Here is a 17,492-nt window from a genome sequence, read left to right as displayed (position 1 = left end):
TGCTCCCCAAGCCAGTCGAAGAGGATGCTCTACCTCTGGTTAGCCCACCTCCAGCTATCCCACACCAGCTCCCTCCTATCACAGCACACCTGACACCTTCTCTTTTTTACTATGAAGCTTGCCTATTCCTCTGCCTGCCTGTGAGTCTGGTCCAGATGCAAGTGGTGGTAGCAAGTTCAGAGTAAGTAGCTTGTTCTGTTTGTTCTCATTTGGGCGTTCTTCATTTATTTCTACAAAAAATGTACATTTTCTGTGTGGAGAAGGCTGAGTGACTTCACCTACCAAGGGACTGTGTGTTTGGTGATGTGTGACTTCTTGTTTACATCTTGTGGGAGGCATCTAACTGCCTCCAAATTTTGACCCATAGTTATTATTGTTCTTATTAGTGATGAGGAAACAAGTTCAGAGAAGTAAAATCACTGTTACCTGGCTGGTGGGTGAGAGGCCAGGTCTTGATTTACCCAAGCACTGGCTCTTAACTTCCGTCCTATAACTAACTGGCTCATTCCTCTGAGCCTACATTTCCTTTTTATAAAACAAGAATAATATTAATTTGAACCAAATGAAATAGAATTTTTATACTTTGAAAGAGGTTGAATATGGAATCCCCTGATGGTCCAGTAGTTAGGATTTCATGATCTCACTGATGAGGGCCTGGGGTTCAATCCTTGGTGGGTAACTAAGATCCCACAAAATAGTTCAATCTAAGATAAGATTGTTGTGAGGATGAAATAAAATAGAAAATGATGTTAAACTGAAGGCAATACAACATTTCTATTAATAACCAAGCCAATTGTGAGCAGTTGTGTCTGACCCTTTGCAACACTTTGGACTGTAACCTGTCAGACTCCTCTATGAGATTTTTCAGGCAAGAATACTGGAGGGCATTGCCATTTCCTCCTCCAGGGGACCTTCCTGACTTAAGGATCGAACCTGTGTCTCCTGCATCTTCTGCACTGCAGGCAGATTCTTTACCCACTGAGTCGCTGGGGAAGCCCCTATTAATAAAACAGGACTCCAGAAACTCTTCCTGGAATTTAAATTCCTACTCTATCCTTTTCTGGCTATTTGGTCTTGGGCCATCTAATCCATCTGTCCCTGAGTTTCTTCAGCCATAAAATGGAGACATAATACAAGTTCACAATCCCTGCTACACTAAAGCCTTTGACTGTGGGGGTCTCGTCAAACTGTGGAAAATTCTTAAAGAGATAGGAATACAAGACCACCACTCCTGTCTCCTGAGAAAACTGTACGTAGGACAAGAAGCAACAGTTCGAAACTTAACATTGAACAACTGATTGGTTCAAAATTGGGAAAGGAGTATATGTCAAGGCTGTATACTGTCAACCTGCTTATTTAACTTATATGGAGAGTATATCATGCAAAATGTTGGGCTGGATGACTCACAAGCTGGCATCAAGATTGACAGGAAAAATATAAATGACCTCAGATATGCAGATGACACCACTTTGGTGGCAGAGAGCAAAGAAGACTCTTGATGAGAGTGAAAGAGAGCGAAAAAGCTGGCTGAAAACTCAACACTGAAAAACTAAGATCAGGGCACCAGTCCCATCACTTCATGGCAAATAGATGGGGAAACAATGGAAACAGTGGAGACTTTATTTTCTTGGGCTCCGAAATCACTGCAGATGGTGACTGAAGCCATGAAATTAAAAGATGCTTCCTCCTTGGAAGAAAAGCTATGACCAACTTAGCATATTAAAAAGCAGAGACATCCCTTTGCTGACAAAGGTCCGTATAGTGAAAAACTATGTTTTTCTACAGTAGTCATACATAGATAAGAGTTGGACCATAAGGAAGGCTGAGCACTGAAGAATTGATGCTTTTGAACTGTGGTCCTGGAGAAGATGACTGAGAGTCCCTTGGACAGCAAGGAGATCAAACCAGTCAATCCTGAAGGAAATTAAGCTTGAATATTCACTGGAAGGATGGATCCTGAAGCTCCAATAGTTTGGCCACCTGATGTGAGGAGCTGACTCATTGGAAAAGACTGATGCTGGGAAAGATTGAAGGGAGGAAGAGAGGAGTTGAGGATGAGATGGTGCTGTATCACCAGCTCAATGGACATGAGTTTAAGCAAACTCCTGGACATAGTGAAGTGTGGCAATGTAGCAGTTCATGGGGTTGGAAAGTCACATGCGACTTAGGGAGTGAACAATTCCCAACTTATGATTCTAAAATCCAAAAAGTTCTGAAAAATGTTTTGTGGCAAACTCATTTAGTAGCAGATTTTGACCTGAGCTAAACTGAGGCTATTTTTAGTCTGTATTTTTCCCACTTAGTGTGAATATGCATATGTTCTCCTAAAGGAATATGTATATATTAATATTTATTTATTTTGGCTGCACCAGGTCTTAGTTGTGACATGTGAGACCTTTTAGGTGCTGCAGGTGGGATCTAGTTCCCTAAACGGGGATTGAACCCATTCCCCTGCCTTACAAGCGCAGTCTTAGCCCCTGGACCACCAGGGAAGTCCTTTTGCTGAAGGAATATTGTATTTGACTTCAGGGTATTGCCTCAAGATTCTCTGAGAGTGTCCTGTATTATCCTCATGGAGGGATTAATATTATTCCAAATACTACTTCTGAAACAAAGCTGACTTTATTACATGCCTAGAAAGGAGAACTGCGTGGCAGAACAGATTCCTGAACAAAGCAACGAGCTGATCTTCATGTGTTTGTACCAAAGCACAGCTGTTGCTGCTTGGGGTTGGTTTCTGGGATTCTGGATTCCATAGTTACTTATTCAGGGCCTGGGATTAGGCCAAAGACTTATCAGTCTTCTAATTTCTTTCTTTAATTTGGAGAATAGGAATTTACTCACACCTTGCGACTTTTTTAAAATAGGAAAAATCCTGCATTTTGAGACACACCTGGCCGAGTTCAGATAAGGAACACTGGACCAGAAGTACTTAACTCACAGGTTACAGAGAGGATTTAATTAATCTATATAAAATGATTGGATTTGATTGCTGCCCAGCAGAGGAAAGCTGCGTAGGCAGTAATACACCATAAACTCTTACAGGGCCTGCCACTTAGCATTCAATTGTAAAATATCAAGTACCTACTATATGCAATGCTTTGCGAATGGAAAGTGAACAGGCGACTTGATCTGCTGATTTAAGTCTGGAAGTCTGATCTTTTTTTTTTTTTCCCCGGTTCCTTGGGTATGGAATCTAACCGCAGGATTTTCACACAGGTGCTGGCAGGCGTTTCTCCGCAGGGGTCTCTTTCCGTGACCGTTGGGCTTACCCGCCTTGCACAGTCTAGGCAGTGCACGCACTCGGCACACACCGGCCCCTACGTGATCGCAGCTCCGGTGACTCTAGATTCCCTTTCAAAGACGAACTCCTTTCCGAGGTGAGGAGCCCCGCAGCCGCGCCAGGTTTCAAGTGGGTCGAGGTTTCCAGTCCTATCTAGCCCCAAGCCGTACCCGCCTAGCCGCGACCGGCGGGCAGCACCACGGGCTACTGCCCCGCGCAGCGGCGGGCCGACCCCGCCCTCCCCGCGTCTCTGGGCGCCCGGGGGGGCGGGGCCGGACGCGCGCCGCCAGTGACGCCGCCCGCGCACGCCCAGGCGCCTGCCGATTGGCCGCTGGAGCCAGAGTTCCTCCCGCGGAGCGCACCTCCCCCCAGATTTCCCGCCAGCAGGCCCCGCGCGGTAGATGCCTTGCCTCTAGTGGCTCGGTCCGACAGAGCGGTTGAGCCTCGGCCTCTGTGGCTATGTCGCGACAGAGCACGCTGTATAGCTTCTTCCCTAAATCTCCAGCCGTGAATAATGCCAACAAAGCCTCCGTCAGAGCCTCAAGTGGAAGCAGCGCCGCCGCCGCTGCCACCGGGGCCTCCCCTTCCCCAGGCGGGGATGCGGCCTGGAACGAGGCCGGGCCTGAGCCCCTAGCGGGTACCACGTCGCGGGCCGAGGCCAGGAACCTCAACGGAGGGCTGCGGAAGTCGGCATCCCCTGCGATCCCCGCCAGGTAGCGGCGTAGGGGGGGTGCAGGGAGGTGGCCTCGCGGGGTTAGGGTTGCGCGTCCAAGCCCTGGGCTCGGAGGAGGTGGGGCTGCTTGAAAGAGTGCAGGGAGCATGGGGGGTGTAGCTTGTAAACAGGGTGCGAGGAAATCAGCCGTGCAAGGAGAGGGGGTTGGCGGGGAGGGGAGGACGCACTTAGTTCGGAGGTGGAAGAGGAGAAGTCGGCCAGGTGCGGGAGGAGGAGTGGAAGGTGCTTGGAGTAGGGAGGAGAAAGGGGAGAAGGGAGTACTGGGGGGTGGGGCGGGAAGAGAAAAGAGCTGGCCTGCGCGGCGCGCGGTGCGCCCTCTGGGCGAGGGAGGGGTGGCGCCTGCCCCGGGCGGGGGAGGGGTGGCAGGAAGGAGGAATGCCCGAGGCAGGGATGGACGCCGGGAACTAGCAGGTTGTGGGGGCGCGGCGTGCTTCGAGTGGGATATCCGGAGGATGTTCCCCCATCAGAGCCGGGATGGTCCATTTCGAACCCGCTAGTTGCTCGAGGAACACCCTCGATGTTTGGATTAGAACCTCGGATGCGAAGCCTCTGGCGGGGTGGGTGTGTAGGCTCTTGGGGTGGGTGAGTGTTACCTTTTGCGGTAATCTTGGGGCCTCTCTGGCGGCTCAGATGGTGAAGAATCTGCCGGCAATGCGGGAGACCCCGGGTTTATCCTTGAATCGGGAAGATCCCCTAGAGAAGCGAATGGATACCCACTCCATTATTCTTGCCTCCTGGAGAATTCCGTGGACAGAGGAGCCTGGTGGGCTACAGTCCTTGGAGTTGCAAAAAGTCAAGACTATTGAGCGACTAACATTGAGGGGGTGGACGGCAAGTTTAGAGCGCGGGGGTGTGTCAGCTGGTAATCCAAGGGGCCTGATTGGTCCGAGTTAGGATTGCAGGGGCGGGGAGCAGAAAGTGCGAGGACCAAGCTGGGTCAACGTGTAGATAGACTGCACATGCATCAAAACAGATGGACAGCTTAATGTTAATTTTGACACCTGGAAGTATTATGCAAATTGAAAATAATATTAGTTTAAGAAATAGTGCTTTTTTTTTTTTTTTTTTTTGGCTTACCAGGGAAGCTCTCGAGATTAAGTTCAGGGACCAGGGATTGAACGTGGGCCATGGCAGTGACAGCGCGGAATCCTAACCACTAGACCGAAGCCATCCCTGAAATAGTGCATCTTTTGTTGGGGATTTCAGGGGAGGATGGGGACTGTTAATTTTTTTTCCTGAATTGAGAGCCCCCAAAAGCCTTGATAGGGCTCTGGGAGAGAGATACGAACGTGATAAAGGGGAAGCCTGCCCGGCGGTGCCTTCCTGTCCTAGGCAGTTTGGTGGTGTTTCAGGGGTTGGCTGGTCTTTGTTGAAGTAGTGGGCGACATTTTGAAAAGCTCGCACTTATTGTGTCCTATGTATTGTATTAGGCATACAGTGTAATGGCAGCCGTCTGAAAGGGTGAAATAATGGTACCAAAAAAAAACCACATTCAAAATCAGAGAGCTGAGTAGTTGATTTAGAATGTCATGCGTTTTAGGCGTCCCACAGATTTTTCAAAGTGCAGCTGTAATTACAGTGTTACCTTCCTCCAAGCGACCCTCTCAGGAAGTTTATGTAGTTGCCCGAAAAGTGGCAGGATTTGCCACCCCAGAATGTGCCTCTGGCACAGAGGTTATTTTGAGCTGAGTATTTTTTGAGAAGGGCAAGATGGGGAGAAGCTCTGAGAACAGTAGAAGTTATTCTTCTGTAAGGGAAATTTACATTTAAAAGGGAAATCTCCATTTGTAAGGATGCCTGCCTCTCTGTACTAAGAAGAGAAGGGAGATTCTATAGGCCCTGAACTGAAATCTTAATAACAAACATATCCTTGGTTTTTGTTCTTTTCTTGGTGACCTCCCTGATCTCCCTCCCTGGCCCCCTATCTTTCCTTTGTCTATAGCCGAAGACAGTGGTTTAAGGTGGTACCCTGGGCCATCTCCAGGAGTGTTACTCAGTTTCCCTTTGTATTTCTCAGCCAAGACCTCAGATGGGTAGACGGAAAAATACTGTCCCTGGGAGGTGGGATGAATTGCGAGATTGGGATTGATGTGTATGGACACTGTTGATACTACGCGTAAAACAGATAACTAATGAGAACCTGCTGTATAGCTCAGGGAACTCAGTGCTCTGTGGTGACCTAAATGGGAAGGAAATCTAAAAAAGGGTTATATGTATAAGTATAGCTGATTCACTTAACTGTACAGCACAAACTAACACAACATTGTAAATCAATTATACTCCAGTGAAAATTAAATATTTTTCCAAAATAATTTTTTTCCTTCCCTACATGGGCATCCTCTGTAACGGATGCATGGTAAGAGATGTACAAAGCGTTAACATTCACCTAAACTTGAATTTGATTCTTCCTGCATCCATTCTAAATGAATGGAATTATTTGTTGTATGGTTGTGCTTTATATTTTGAATAGCATATGCAGGTTTTTTTTTTTTCTTTTGAGGTCTGAATTTTGGAAACTCATAAAAGACTTATAAAAGAATAATATTGTTTACATTTGACCACCTGCTCTATAGGACTGCTTTCAGGGTAGTCAAGAAAAATGGGCATTTGATTCTAGGTTTCCAAAGAACTCTCCATTCATTAGATAGATTTGGCCTTCACTTAACAAATGTTAACGTACCTCCTCTGGCAGGCACAGAGGTGTTGTGGAACCTGGATACAAGAGTGAACAGGACAAGAGAAAAGGCAGTTTTAGAGCAGGAGCAGAGCCAGTGAGCTCTGTTCACTTTGGGGGGAGGATAGGGTATGTATGGGTCTGGGTAGGCTTTCAGCTCTAAGGCTGAGACCAGAGGGTAGATAAGTAGAAGTTAGCTCAGCTGCTATAGAGGTGAGGTGGTTTTAGGAAGCTGATGCAGGAAAAGGAAGGTCCTGCAAATTGAGAATGAAGACAGGACGCCGGAGCCTTAGGTATGAGGAGATCCAGTCTCTGCTGATGGGCAACAAAAACATTTGGACTTTTCCTAGGGGTCAGTTGAAAGAAGTTGAACATCTTTCAGTGGTCATTGGTCATTTAGTTTACTCTTGTGCACCACTGTTAAAAGTGTTTTGTCTTTTTTTCTTTCCTTCCCCTAGTATCTTTGTCAGGTGTGATGCAAAAGTCTCTTTTTCACCTGGGTTGAGAAAGAGGAAGCAGTTGAGGTGACATCAGTTTGAGTAAATGGCTGCAGGATGTATGTCTATGCACTCCGGGCCTGCTTCTCAGTATTTCATTTCTTCTATAGCCTTTTTTTTTTTTTTAATTTAAGTCTTTATTGAATTTGTTGCTATATTGCTTCTGTTTTATGCCAGGAGCCAGCACAGGCCATCCCACCCATGACAAGGTCATGTGGAAGAGAACTGTTAAGCAAGGCTTCAGGACTCGAGGGGCTCCCTAGACCAGCTCGAGCATCTACTCCCAAACCAGAATCTGTCTGTCTTACTATTTTGTGCCTTTCACCAACTCTTCTGACATACAGGGGGCTATCCTCGACCACCTTTCTCTGGAGAAAATCAACTTAGGGCTCTAGCTAATAAGTCTCCTGGACATGAGAGGAAAATTTCAATTCAAACCCCCTCTGTTAGCATTCTAGCTTGCTTGGCAGGTTTATCCAGATTCTTGCAGCTACGCATATGATTGTTCACGGCCTCCCAAATGTGAGAGGCACGGGAAGCCTAAAACATAGAGCCTTTCAAAGAGTTAAAAGTTATTAGAGTAGCGCTGGTGTAGGATTTCATTATTGGGCCAATGCTTGTTGCTGAGTTCCCATATCTCTTATCCACTGTGCACCTGGGAGTGCATTAGTTAACATAGTTGGAATGTAAGAAAAACAAGTGCAGCCTTGAATTTAACCACATCAGACCTTTGAGCTAATTGGTTCTTATAACTCACTGCACCTTTGCTCTGTGAGAAATGTAACTCTGTTTAGCATTTTCTGAGGCTGACATAGATTAGAAATATAAAGAAAAAAACACTTTGAGGGAAAATAAGTTTTCTGGTTGAGCGGCCTTTATCAAAAGAGGGTCATAAAATGTTCACAGGCCTCCAAGGCCAGAAGATAATGTACACAGCATCATTTGTGGGAAAGGTTTGCAGAAAAAAATCCTGGTTTCGATAAGGGCAAAATGGAATGCTGGAATGTTTGGGCTGACTCTGTATGACCTTGCATCTTTCATTTCCCTCTATGTACAAGTTGAAGTATAATAATCCCTTCTGAAAATAAAGTAATGGGCTGCGCTCGAAGAAGCTTGGTCACCCCGTGTCTCTCTCTCTTTTTTTTTTTTTCTTTTCTCTCTCTTGCTCTCTTGTTCAGGCTGATCCCTTGGAGCATAGAGGCTCCCTGCGTTCACTTATCTGCCCAGGTTCCTAAGACCTGAATGGGAGACGTTCTGCATCTTCACTCCCTCGGGAGACCGGGAGGGCACCTGTGGCCTCCGTGAACAGGGCAAGCTCCTTGTCTCGGGGCTTTATTGGCTTCCTGTGTAAACCAAGGAATATCAGCCTCTTTCTCTCCTCTGTTCCTTTCTCATTCATTCATTCGCCAGCGCCGTTTCTCCTTCGGGTTCCCCTGGATCCTGCGGGGGCTGGACCCCGACAGTTTTATGTGTTAGTATTTTGGCCAGGAGGCCTGTGGTTAGCTCCCACACCAGGGTTGGAAACCACACCCCCTGCATCAGAAGGTGAAATTTCAACCACTGGACCACTAGGGAAGTCCCCTCTAGCTTATTAAGACAATTGAAAGAGCTGTGAGCAAGGCTTCTGACTATGTAAATCTGGCTTTTTAAAGCAAATCTTAGCTGGTTTGGTTTTTTTGCAATCTCATTTCAATAATTATCTGTTGATTATGAGAAATGAGGACAGTAAAAAATTTTAAGTGTGTGCCTTGTATTCATTTATAGGAGTGGTGTGTCAGACCGTGACAAGGTTTTTTTTTTTTCCCCCTAAGAGCCTTTAGTTAAAGGTAACAATCTGCCCTAGTTGTAGATGCCTTTCCTTTTACTTTTCATACAATTAAATCTATTTATAGTAATATATTCTGAATAATATCACACTTAATATAATAATATTAGTTTTTGTAAGAAAAGAATTCAGGCTTTTAAAAAAGTATCATGGTGGACTTGGTTTCACAGACTTAATTTGATTTAATCGATATAACTAAAAAGGTGCTGAGCTTGTCATAATAATTTGGCCAGCAGGAGCCTCTTTTAAGCTGGCGTTTATGACTTTTTAACATTATCTCAGAACTTTTCATTCTGATGACGATTATTAGTTGTCCCTGCTCCTTGAGCTGCTTTCTGAAGAGCCCTAGTGTTAGTTTTTTTATAGGCTTCTTTTCTAATAATATTTAGGAAATTGTTTTAGAGGCCAGTTTGGATGATAATTTATATGGTTGTCCTAGACTTCATGCATAAGTGTTAGATGCCATAGTTATCCAAGCCGAAGGAAGGAAAACCAGGTGAAGGGCAGAGAGGTGCAGGTTGATGGGTAGGTGTCATGGGAGCCCTTGGTAATAATTTCTCTGGTTACTTCTGTTTTCTCATTAGCTATTTGAGGGTAGGGGAATTCTACTCTAACGGTCTACGTTGAGAAGTAGATACAAACACTGATGGTTGGCTTGAGAGTATGTTCACCTTCGTGAAACTTGTGTTTATATACACAAATTCTTTTTACACATAGCCAGTCTAACTTTTATTGTTTATAGGAGCAAATTCTAGCATTGCTTTTGTATCTACTGATGCTGTTTTAAAAAGTAGACAGAAATGTTGCTTATAAATTTGGGGTACAACGAATAATCGACACCAAGGTAATGGGCTAAAGAGGGAACAAAAATAACAGCATTTTTTTAAGCAAAAGTGTAAAGATTTGTTCATATATATTTAGCTTTATTAAGTCATTTCTTATTTTTAGTTGTATGACATTGTGTTTTAGTTGTATGTTTTACACTTGTTTTTCTGAGCTGTCACCTTTCCTCTTACCTTTTTAAAGCTGTCTTTAAAAATCCCAAGGATATCAAACATTTGAGATATATTATCATTTTAAAAACAAGGGAATTCCCAGGCTGTCCAGTGGTCAGGACTCCACATTCTCACTGCCAAGGGCCCAGTGTGGTCCTTTCTCAGGTAACTAAAATCCCAAAAAGGTGTGTGGCACAGCCAGAAAACAAAAACCACTTGTGAAATCATAGTTGAATCATATTTATAAAGTAGGCTGCTCCAGCAGCCAGGGAATCAGCCTGAAGGGATGGGCAGGGTCAGCAAGTATCCATGCAGCCTCTCATTCGTATTTCTTGGACTGCATATTTATTTCAAGCTTAAGATTCTCTTTTATACTTTTACAAAAGCATTAGGTCAGAGGTTTGACATTTTCAGTTCCCACTGACCCAGATTTGTTGTCTCCATAAATCATTGTTGCCCCTCAACAGGAGTTCTGCCTCAGCAATTTTCTTATCTACTTCTTCTCATGTGTCCTTGTGAATACATTGTAACTCATGCTAATGTCTGGGCTGCATACTGTATTCCTCAGTTTATTTCTTATCTTTATAAATCCTGTTTGCCCCTAGTATCCTGAGCTCACTTTCTCTAAAAAGGCTTCTAACCACTAATATCTCCAAAATTCCTAATCTCTATAAGCTATAGTAAAATATGCTAACATTATAACATTCCTTAAATCTTTAGCTTCTAACTATTTTAATTATTCCTAAGCTCTAAATTCAGCAAACTCCTTTGCCATAAACATTTCCCTCACAAATAGGTTTTAGGTAGCAATCCTTCCCATGGCCTCAAGCTGTGCTCATCCTGGAACACTCTTTTGTACAGGTCCTTGACCGAATGTCAGTGATTAGCTTTATGAATTATTCTCTGAGCACAGCTGCAGAAGGCTTTGTGCCTTCTTATGCTCCTCTCAAGAACAATAAGCACCTTAGTATTCTTTTCAGTCAACTCAGCCAAGGAGAGGAAAAAACAAGACGGAATCACAAGGCCTAACTCCTTCATCCTGGGTCCGTGCCTGCGGGACAAGGAGAGGGAATTGGGGTGTGCCTCCATTTTGTCAGGAATGCCTAACGCGGCTCCCGACAGTAGGCTAATTTACAGGCTAATTCCTGTATTTATTTTGGGATTTCACACTGGACTCCAAGAAGAACCCATTCTACATTGTAAAGTGACTTTTTGGCCTAGATATTTTCAGATTGGATTTGCATTGCATAGGGTTTGATGATCCATGTTAATATTTAACACAGTCCTAGTTATTTGAAAAGAGAAAGGTATTAAGATTGTCAGGAAATGGAGCCAAATGTTAAAATACAGTAAAGTCTGAATCCGACTGTTAAATAAAGTTTCAAGTAGAGCCATTTGTATCCATCTTTGATTTTATAAGGTCCTCTGGCTCTTTAAGGATCAATGTATGAAAAATAGCAGATAATCAAATTATAGTACATTCCACTGTGATCCCATGCTTAAGTTACAGTTACATATTTTAAAATATGGTATTAGTATTGATAAAAATCTGAATATTTGCATGGATTAAAATTTATGTTCCTTTTATTTTGATATTCTGTGGAGACTGCACAACTACTAGAGATAAAAATTTTAAATTACCTTTAAAGACTTTGCACTTAGAAAGTAGATTAAAAAGAATTTTTTTCTGAAAAGCCTTTTAACATTGGGGAAACTATCCATTTTTTTTTAAACTACATTTTTAGTCTTAGCATTTAGAGTGTACTTCCACTTCTTTTTTTTGGCTGCTCCAGGTAGTGAAGGCTTTGTGTCCTAACCACTGGACTACCAGGGAATCCATTCTGCCCACGCCTCCCCCCACCCAGCCCAATTCTTAACAGCAGAGTTAAGTTATACATAAGATTCTGTAAGTATAAGTTTATGTTTAGGGTGAGGTGATGTTGAAAAACAATTTTGTTTTTAAACAATTCAGTTTATGATGGCATTTTAGCTTTACAGATCTGATGATTGTAATTAGCTTTTTATGTGTTTCTTCCTCTAGTGAGGACGCACATTTATTTGCCTTTCAAATAAATTTAAAGACATTAAAATTTAAAGTTCTTTATTTATTTACTTATGGCTGTGCTGTCATTGCTGTGAAGGCTTTTCTTTAGTTGCGGCAAGCAGGGGCCCCTCCAGGTGCACTGTGTGCTGGCTTCTCGTTGCTGTGGCTTCTCCTGCTGCAGAGCACGGGCTCCGGGCGGTCGGCTTCAGTAGTTGCAGCTCCCAGGCAGGTTCTAGTGCATAGGTTCAGCAGCTCTGCACGGGTTTAGTTGCTCCACCCCATGTGGGATCTTCCCAGCTCAGGGCTCGAACCCGTGTCCGCTGCACTGGTAGGCGGATTCTTTGCCACTGAGCCACCAGAGAAGCCCTAAAGACATTGCATTTTCAAGTCGGTTGCTTGGAAAGGACGCTGTGTCAATTTGAAACCTTTGAACACCATTTTACAATTTGTTGTACAGTTTGTTCACTTTTATACAAATGACAGTTTTAAGGTAACAGTCTTAGAGATAAAGCTCAAATTTCCTTTGGAAAAAAACTATATTAACTTAGTACTGTTAAAGGTATAGAACTCAAAGTTTTTTCTCCCATGGCTTGGGCTTGAGCTGGAAACTTGAGTTACTCTTCATTGAGGATAGACAGGAACTTTCAGGAGGGAAGTGTGGCCATCTCATATTTTTTGCTTAAGAATTTTGATCTACATATTCAATTTCTAAGACACCTGAGATGCTTGCAAGTGCTTTGTTTCTTCACTCGAGATAAAACAGAATTGTTAGTTTTGGGGCATCCTGATCCCTTGAACTGCAAATGTGCCACCAAGATGTTCATTCTTGTCAAAGTCTCTGATGGGCTAACTCTTTTCTAAAGAATGTGTAACTTTTATAGACATGTATGTAATGAAATCGCTACTGTTGAATTAGCCGTACCTTAGTCCTTACCCTCACATGGGTAAGGAAAACAGTCTTCACTTTTACAAAGCACTAACACTTTGTATGAAAGTGAAAGAGGAGAGTGCAAAAGTTGGCTTAAAACTCAACATTCAGAAAACTAAGATCATGGCATCTGGTCTTATCACTTCATGGCAAACAGTGGAAACAGTGTCAGACTTTATTTTTTTGGGGCTCTGCAGATGGTGACTGCAACCATGAAATTAAAAGATATTTGCTCCTTGGAAGAAAAGCTATGACCAAGCTAGATAGCATATTAAAAAGCAGAGACCTTACTTTGCCAACAAATGTCTATCTAGTCAAAGCCATGGTTTTTCCAGTAGTCATGTATGGATGTGAGAGTTGGACTATAAAGAAAGCTGAGTGCCAAAGAATTGGTGCTTTTGAACTGTGGTGTTGGAGAAGATTCTTGAGAGTCCCTTGGACAGCTAGGAGATCCAACAAGTCCATCCTAAAGGAAATCAGTTCTGAATATTCATTGGAAGGACTGATGCTGGAGTTGAAACTCCAGTACTTTGGCCACCTGATGTGAAGAACTGACTCATTTGAAAAGACCCTGATGCTGGAAAGATTGAAGGCAGGAGGAGAAGGTGACGACAGAGGATGAGATGGCTGGATGGCATCACCAACTCGATGGATATGAGTTTGAGCAAGCTCGGGGAGTTGGTGATGAACAGGGAGGCCTGCAGTGCTGCAGTCCATGGGGTTGCAAAGAGTCAGACATGACTGAGCAACTGAACACGTTGTAATCTTGACTCCATTCTGGCAACCTGACTCCATTTTGGCCAGCCTGAGCTCACCTAGGGGAGGAACTGCTTCAAACTAGCCAGTGATGAGTTAAGGCTTCTTGATGTACACACGAAATTTTATCTCTTAAGGGATGAAGGGCAGCCAGGCTGGACTGATGAGTATCCCTACTGGTCCCCCTGTAGAAAAGTCGACTTTGGCCAACAGTTTGTAGTCTGATGTCTGAAGGTTTTACAGCCAGAAATAGCTTCCTGTGAGGAGACATGTTTATTGGCATAACATGTATTTGCTGTCTGGTCAGTCTTCTAGAAGTTACTGTCATAGAGTTCAGACTCGGTTCTGATAGTGTATTTATATATGGACAAAGGTTATGTCCCTCTTTTAGCAACAGAGAAGGGTACAGATATAGGGTACTCTCAGGACCTAACATACAAGGAAAGCTTGTGGTTTCCTGATCCCAGTGTGATAGACTTTGTGGTTAAGTGGTTGCCCGGCTAAGTTAAGGGAAAGCCTGCTTGACAGTTCCACACAGTTCATTTTTCTCCTCTTAACAAATGGTTGTTAGTAACGAGGAAACACTTAAGATACCTGAATTGTGCAGACACAGCTCCCTGTTTGAAGATGACCCCTTTGGTGTTTGACAGCAATAATTATAAACTCATGCTGGTCACATCAGTTTTCTAAGTTGAAAGAAAATGTACTTTAAAGGCCCTGGATGTAAGCACCAGCTGAAGCCATCTTCTGGTTTCTGTCTAGCATAGGGATTTCCACATCCACATTTTTTGAAGAAAGAAATAACTTCAGTTTTATGATTGAGCCTGATTAAGGTGGCCTCAATTGATTATTCTAAAATGTCTGAAATATTCTCTTTTGTAATGTACTTATTTTACATTTGTCATTATTCAGTGAAAACTTTTAAGGAGGCTTAGAAAATCATGGTATATAGTACTGGAGCAGGGTTTATCAATTGTTGTGGCCTCTGTATCACTGAGGGACTCTTGTATAATTCTTCTCTCCCTTTCTCAGGAAATCTTCAGGGCTAAGTTAGTTTTTGTGAAGATTTGATCTCCTGTTGATTCTGTAGGTTTATTTATACAACTGTTTATGTACACAACTATTTTGGGCACATTACATACTTAGTTTTCCCACAAAACTAGATTTTTAGGGATGGGCTAGGGGTATTAGTCTGCTAGCTTTTGGGGTATTTGGAATACATTGGAGCAAAGTTTTAATGAAATAATTTTTAATGTAAGTATAGCAAATTTGCCTAGGCATTATGCTTGGTATTTTATTAATACTTTGGGTCAGATCCTGTTCCTAATGTGTACATGTGGTAGTACAGGTGTTATAATTTGAATCACATGTACAATGAGTTTGTCTTTTTCCTGCTATTACTAGTCTATCAAAATTCTGCCAGTTTTTAAACCTTGAATAATTCTGAGATAATTTCTAACTTTAATACCATTACATTTGTGTTGTCTTGTGATATTTGCTTATGATTTTAAAAATGACTTGAAAATTTGATTTTAAAAAATCATTAATTTTAGAATTTCTGTACCTGAATATTAATGCCAGAAAATTTCAAAGGTGTCTTAAGATACCTTCCTTAGAACTGCTTGTTTATAGTAATTGCCTTTAATGTAACTTAACAAAATATTAACCAAATTATGTATTTTCTCTTGGCAGCAGTTCTTGTGACTTCTCACCAGGTGATTTGGTTTGGGCCAAGATGGAGGGTTACCCTTGGTGGCCTTGCCTGGTTTACAACCACCCTTTTGATGGAACATTCATCCGTGAGAAAGGAAAGTCTGCCCGAGTTCATGTACAGTTTTTTGATGACAGCCCAACTCGGGGCTGGGTTAGCAGAAGGCTATTAAAGCCATATACAGGTAAGAGATTTACTTTGCAGGTTGGGTATGTTTGTAAGATAGAGCCCATGCACATGTGAGTCTGAATGTTGGTGTCTCCTACACAGTGGATTTAAGCATATTTTACTCCAATAAATTTTAGGAGCGGGTGTGGTAAAAGCTTCTAGCATGGGAAAAGGATAAGATGTAGCTGATCTTCGGAGAGTTTGTAGTGTGGAGTTGAATTTTTATTTCTGTCCTTCTGAGTGACTTACAGCAATATCAAACCCTTAAAGGAAAAATGATTTCATGATTGGATCTCGTGATGGGTGACAATGCCAGATTCAGACATGAAAAAAAAATTAAGTGTTCCTATCTTAAAAGGTTCCAAAAGAGAGACAATGTAGCCAAGATATAGAACATCTATATCAGTGACATACTCTAGGAAGGTGGAGAAGCATGCGACCTCGGCTTCAAAGTGCTCACCTTAGGAGCACATCTGAGTCGAGCGTCACATCAGAAGCTAGACTTCTGGACCCTTGACTCACTCTCCCCAGGCCCAGCCTTACTTATCACAGAATCGGCAGTCCTGCGTGTGTGCTTTCACCTGGGCTGGCTGTACCGTCAGTCTCCTGCAGGGCATGCACAGTGTGGCTGCAGGGTGCATGTCATCCTGTACATGCACGGGCTTTTCCATTATCTTCAGACTGCTGGCTAGGACATTGCTGAACTCAGTATCTTGGAATCAGAACAGTGGTCAGTTTCCCAGAAGCCTGGGAATCATGCCCTTTTGGTCGTATCGCTCCTCATCCTGCAGGGCAGATAGGCCTGTGTAGAAATCTGATGTGCAGGGTGAGGACAGAGTAAGAGAATTTACTTCAGTTTTTTTCATTAATTTGCTGTGTAATCTTGGCCAAAGTAACTTCTGTTTGCTTATATGCAAGTTGGACCAGATGATAAATGAGGTCTTTTTCCAGGACTAATTTTGAGATGCTAAACCAAGCCTTGGCAAAAGATGACTAAAAAGAGATCAAAAAAGTTTACTTTTATGTTGTAATTATTTTATAAAGTCATCGATGTGCATATTGCTCTTTGCCCTTTAAATTTCCAAAATGTTGCAAAACGTGTATGTGAATAAATCCGCAAAGAGGTGTGCATGAAAACAGTAGGCCTTTGCGGGGGTGGTGGTCTTAGGGTTGTAGTTTGCATTCGAGGTTTTGGGGAGTGGTAGTGATACTACATCGGTGGGGTGAGCACAGCTGTAACAGGTACTTTGGGAAAGTTCAGAGCCATTCTTAATGATTTTGACTGTTGCAGTTTGTAGTTTTGGTGCAGCTCTTTAGAGAAATAAGAAATTGCAGCTTTGTTTTAGGCAGCTCATAAAAGTTGCTAATTCCATGGAAATTTAGGATGTCCCATCAGTTTTAGTATACTGAAAGAAGGGAGTAATGTAATGTTTGGATCTGTTAGACAAATTCAGGTTTGTTTTGTAGCTGTTACATTCAGATAGAAGAAGAGAACATTCCTAGTTAGGCCTCTTGGAAAAGAACTAAAACAATTCTGTACCATTATAATTGTCTGTATCTAACCTTTTGCTCAGTGGATAGACATGCCATTTAATACTGTAGCTCTTTGAAATGAAATGAATAAAGGAAAAGTTTTACTTTAAAACAGAACAAGACATTTTTGATGCAGCTGTTTTGAAAAAACTTTGAGGTCTGTACTGGGTTATTATCCTCCTAAAATTTAGGGTTCCTTAGAGTAGGATTTTAAAAAAAAATCTGTCTTATCTAACTGCCTTGGGAACAAACTTACTGTTAATGTCATTGCTTTATTTAAGTGACAGTGTAGTTTTTGCCTTCCTTAAGCAATGTTTTTTTAAAAAGGGTCTCAAATCTCCTTTA

The 17,492-nt window shown here is 42.7% G+C and overlaps 1 protein-coding gene across 4 annotated transcripts in view; it reads left to right on the top strand.

The window, feature by feature from the left end:
• Positions 1-17,492, top strand: part of MSH6 (mutS homolog 6) — a 103,362-nt gene that overhangs the window by 77,414 nt on the left and 8,456 nt on the right. For 2 of the 4 annotated variants that reach the window (XM_060412203.1, XM_060412202.1), the window contains 2 exons: positions 3,220-3,380; positions 15,428-15,630. In XM_060412203.1, coding sequence (XP_060268186.1) covers positions 3,220-3,380; positions 15,428-15,630 — 364 coding nt within the window. Of the gene's footprint in view, positions 1-3,219; positions 3,381-3,653; positions 3,997-15,427; positions 15,631-17,492 lie in introns of those variants that run through there. The other 2 variants (XM_012171943.4, XM_060412204.1) reach the window with 1 other exon arrangement.

This window comes from Ovis aries, chromosome 3, assembly GCF_016772045.2.
Source record: "Ovis aries strain OAR_USU_Benz2616 breed Rambouillet chromosome 3, ARS-UI_Ramb_v3.0, whole genome shotgun sequence".
NCBI lineage: Eukaryota > Metazoa > Chordata > Mammalia > Artiodactyla > Bovidae > Ovis > Ovis aries.
This window is presented reverse-complemented; position numbering and strand designations above follow the sequence as displayed.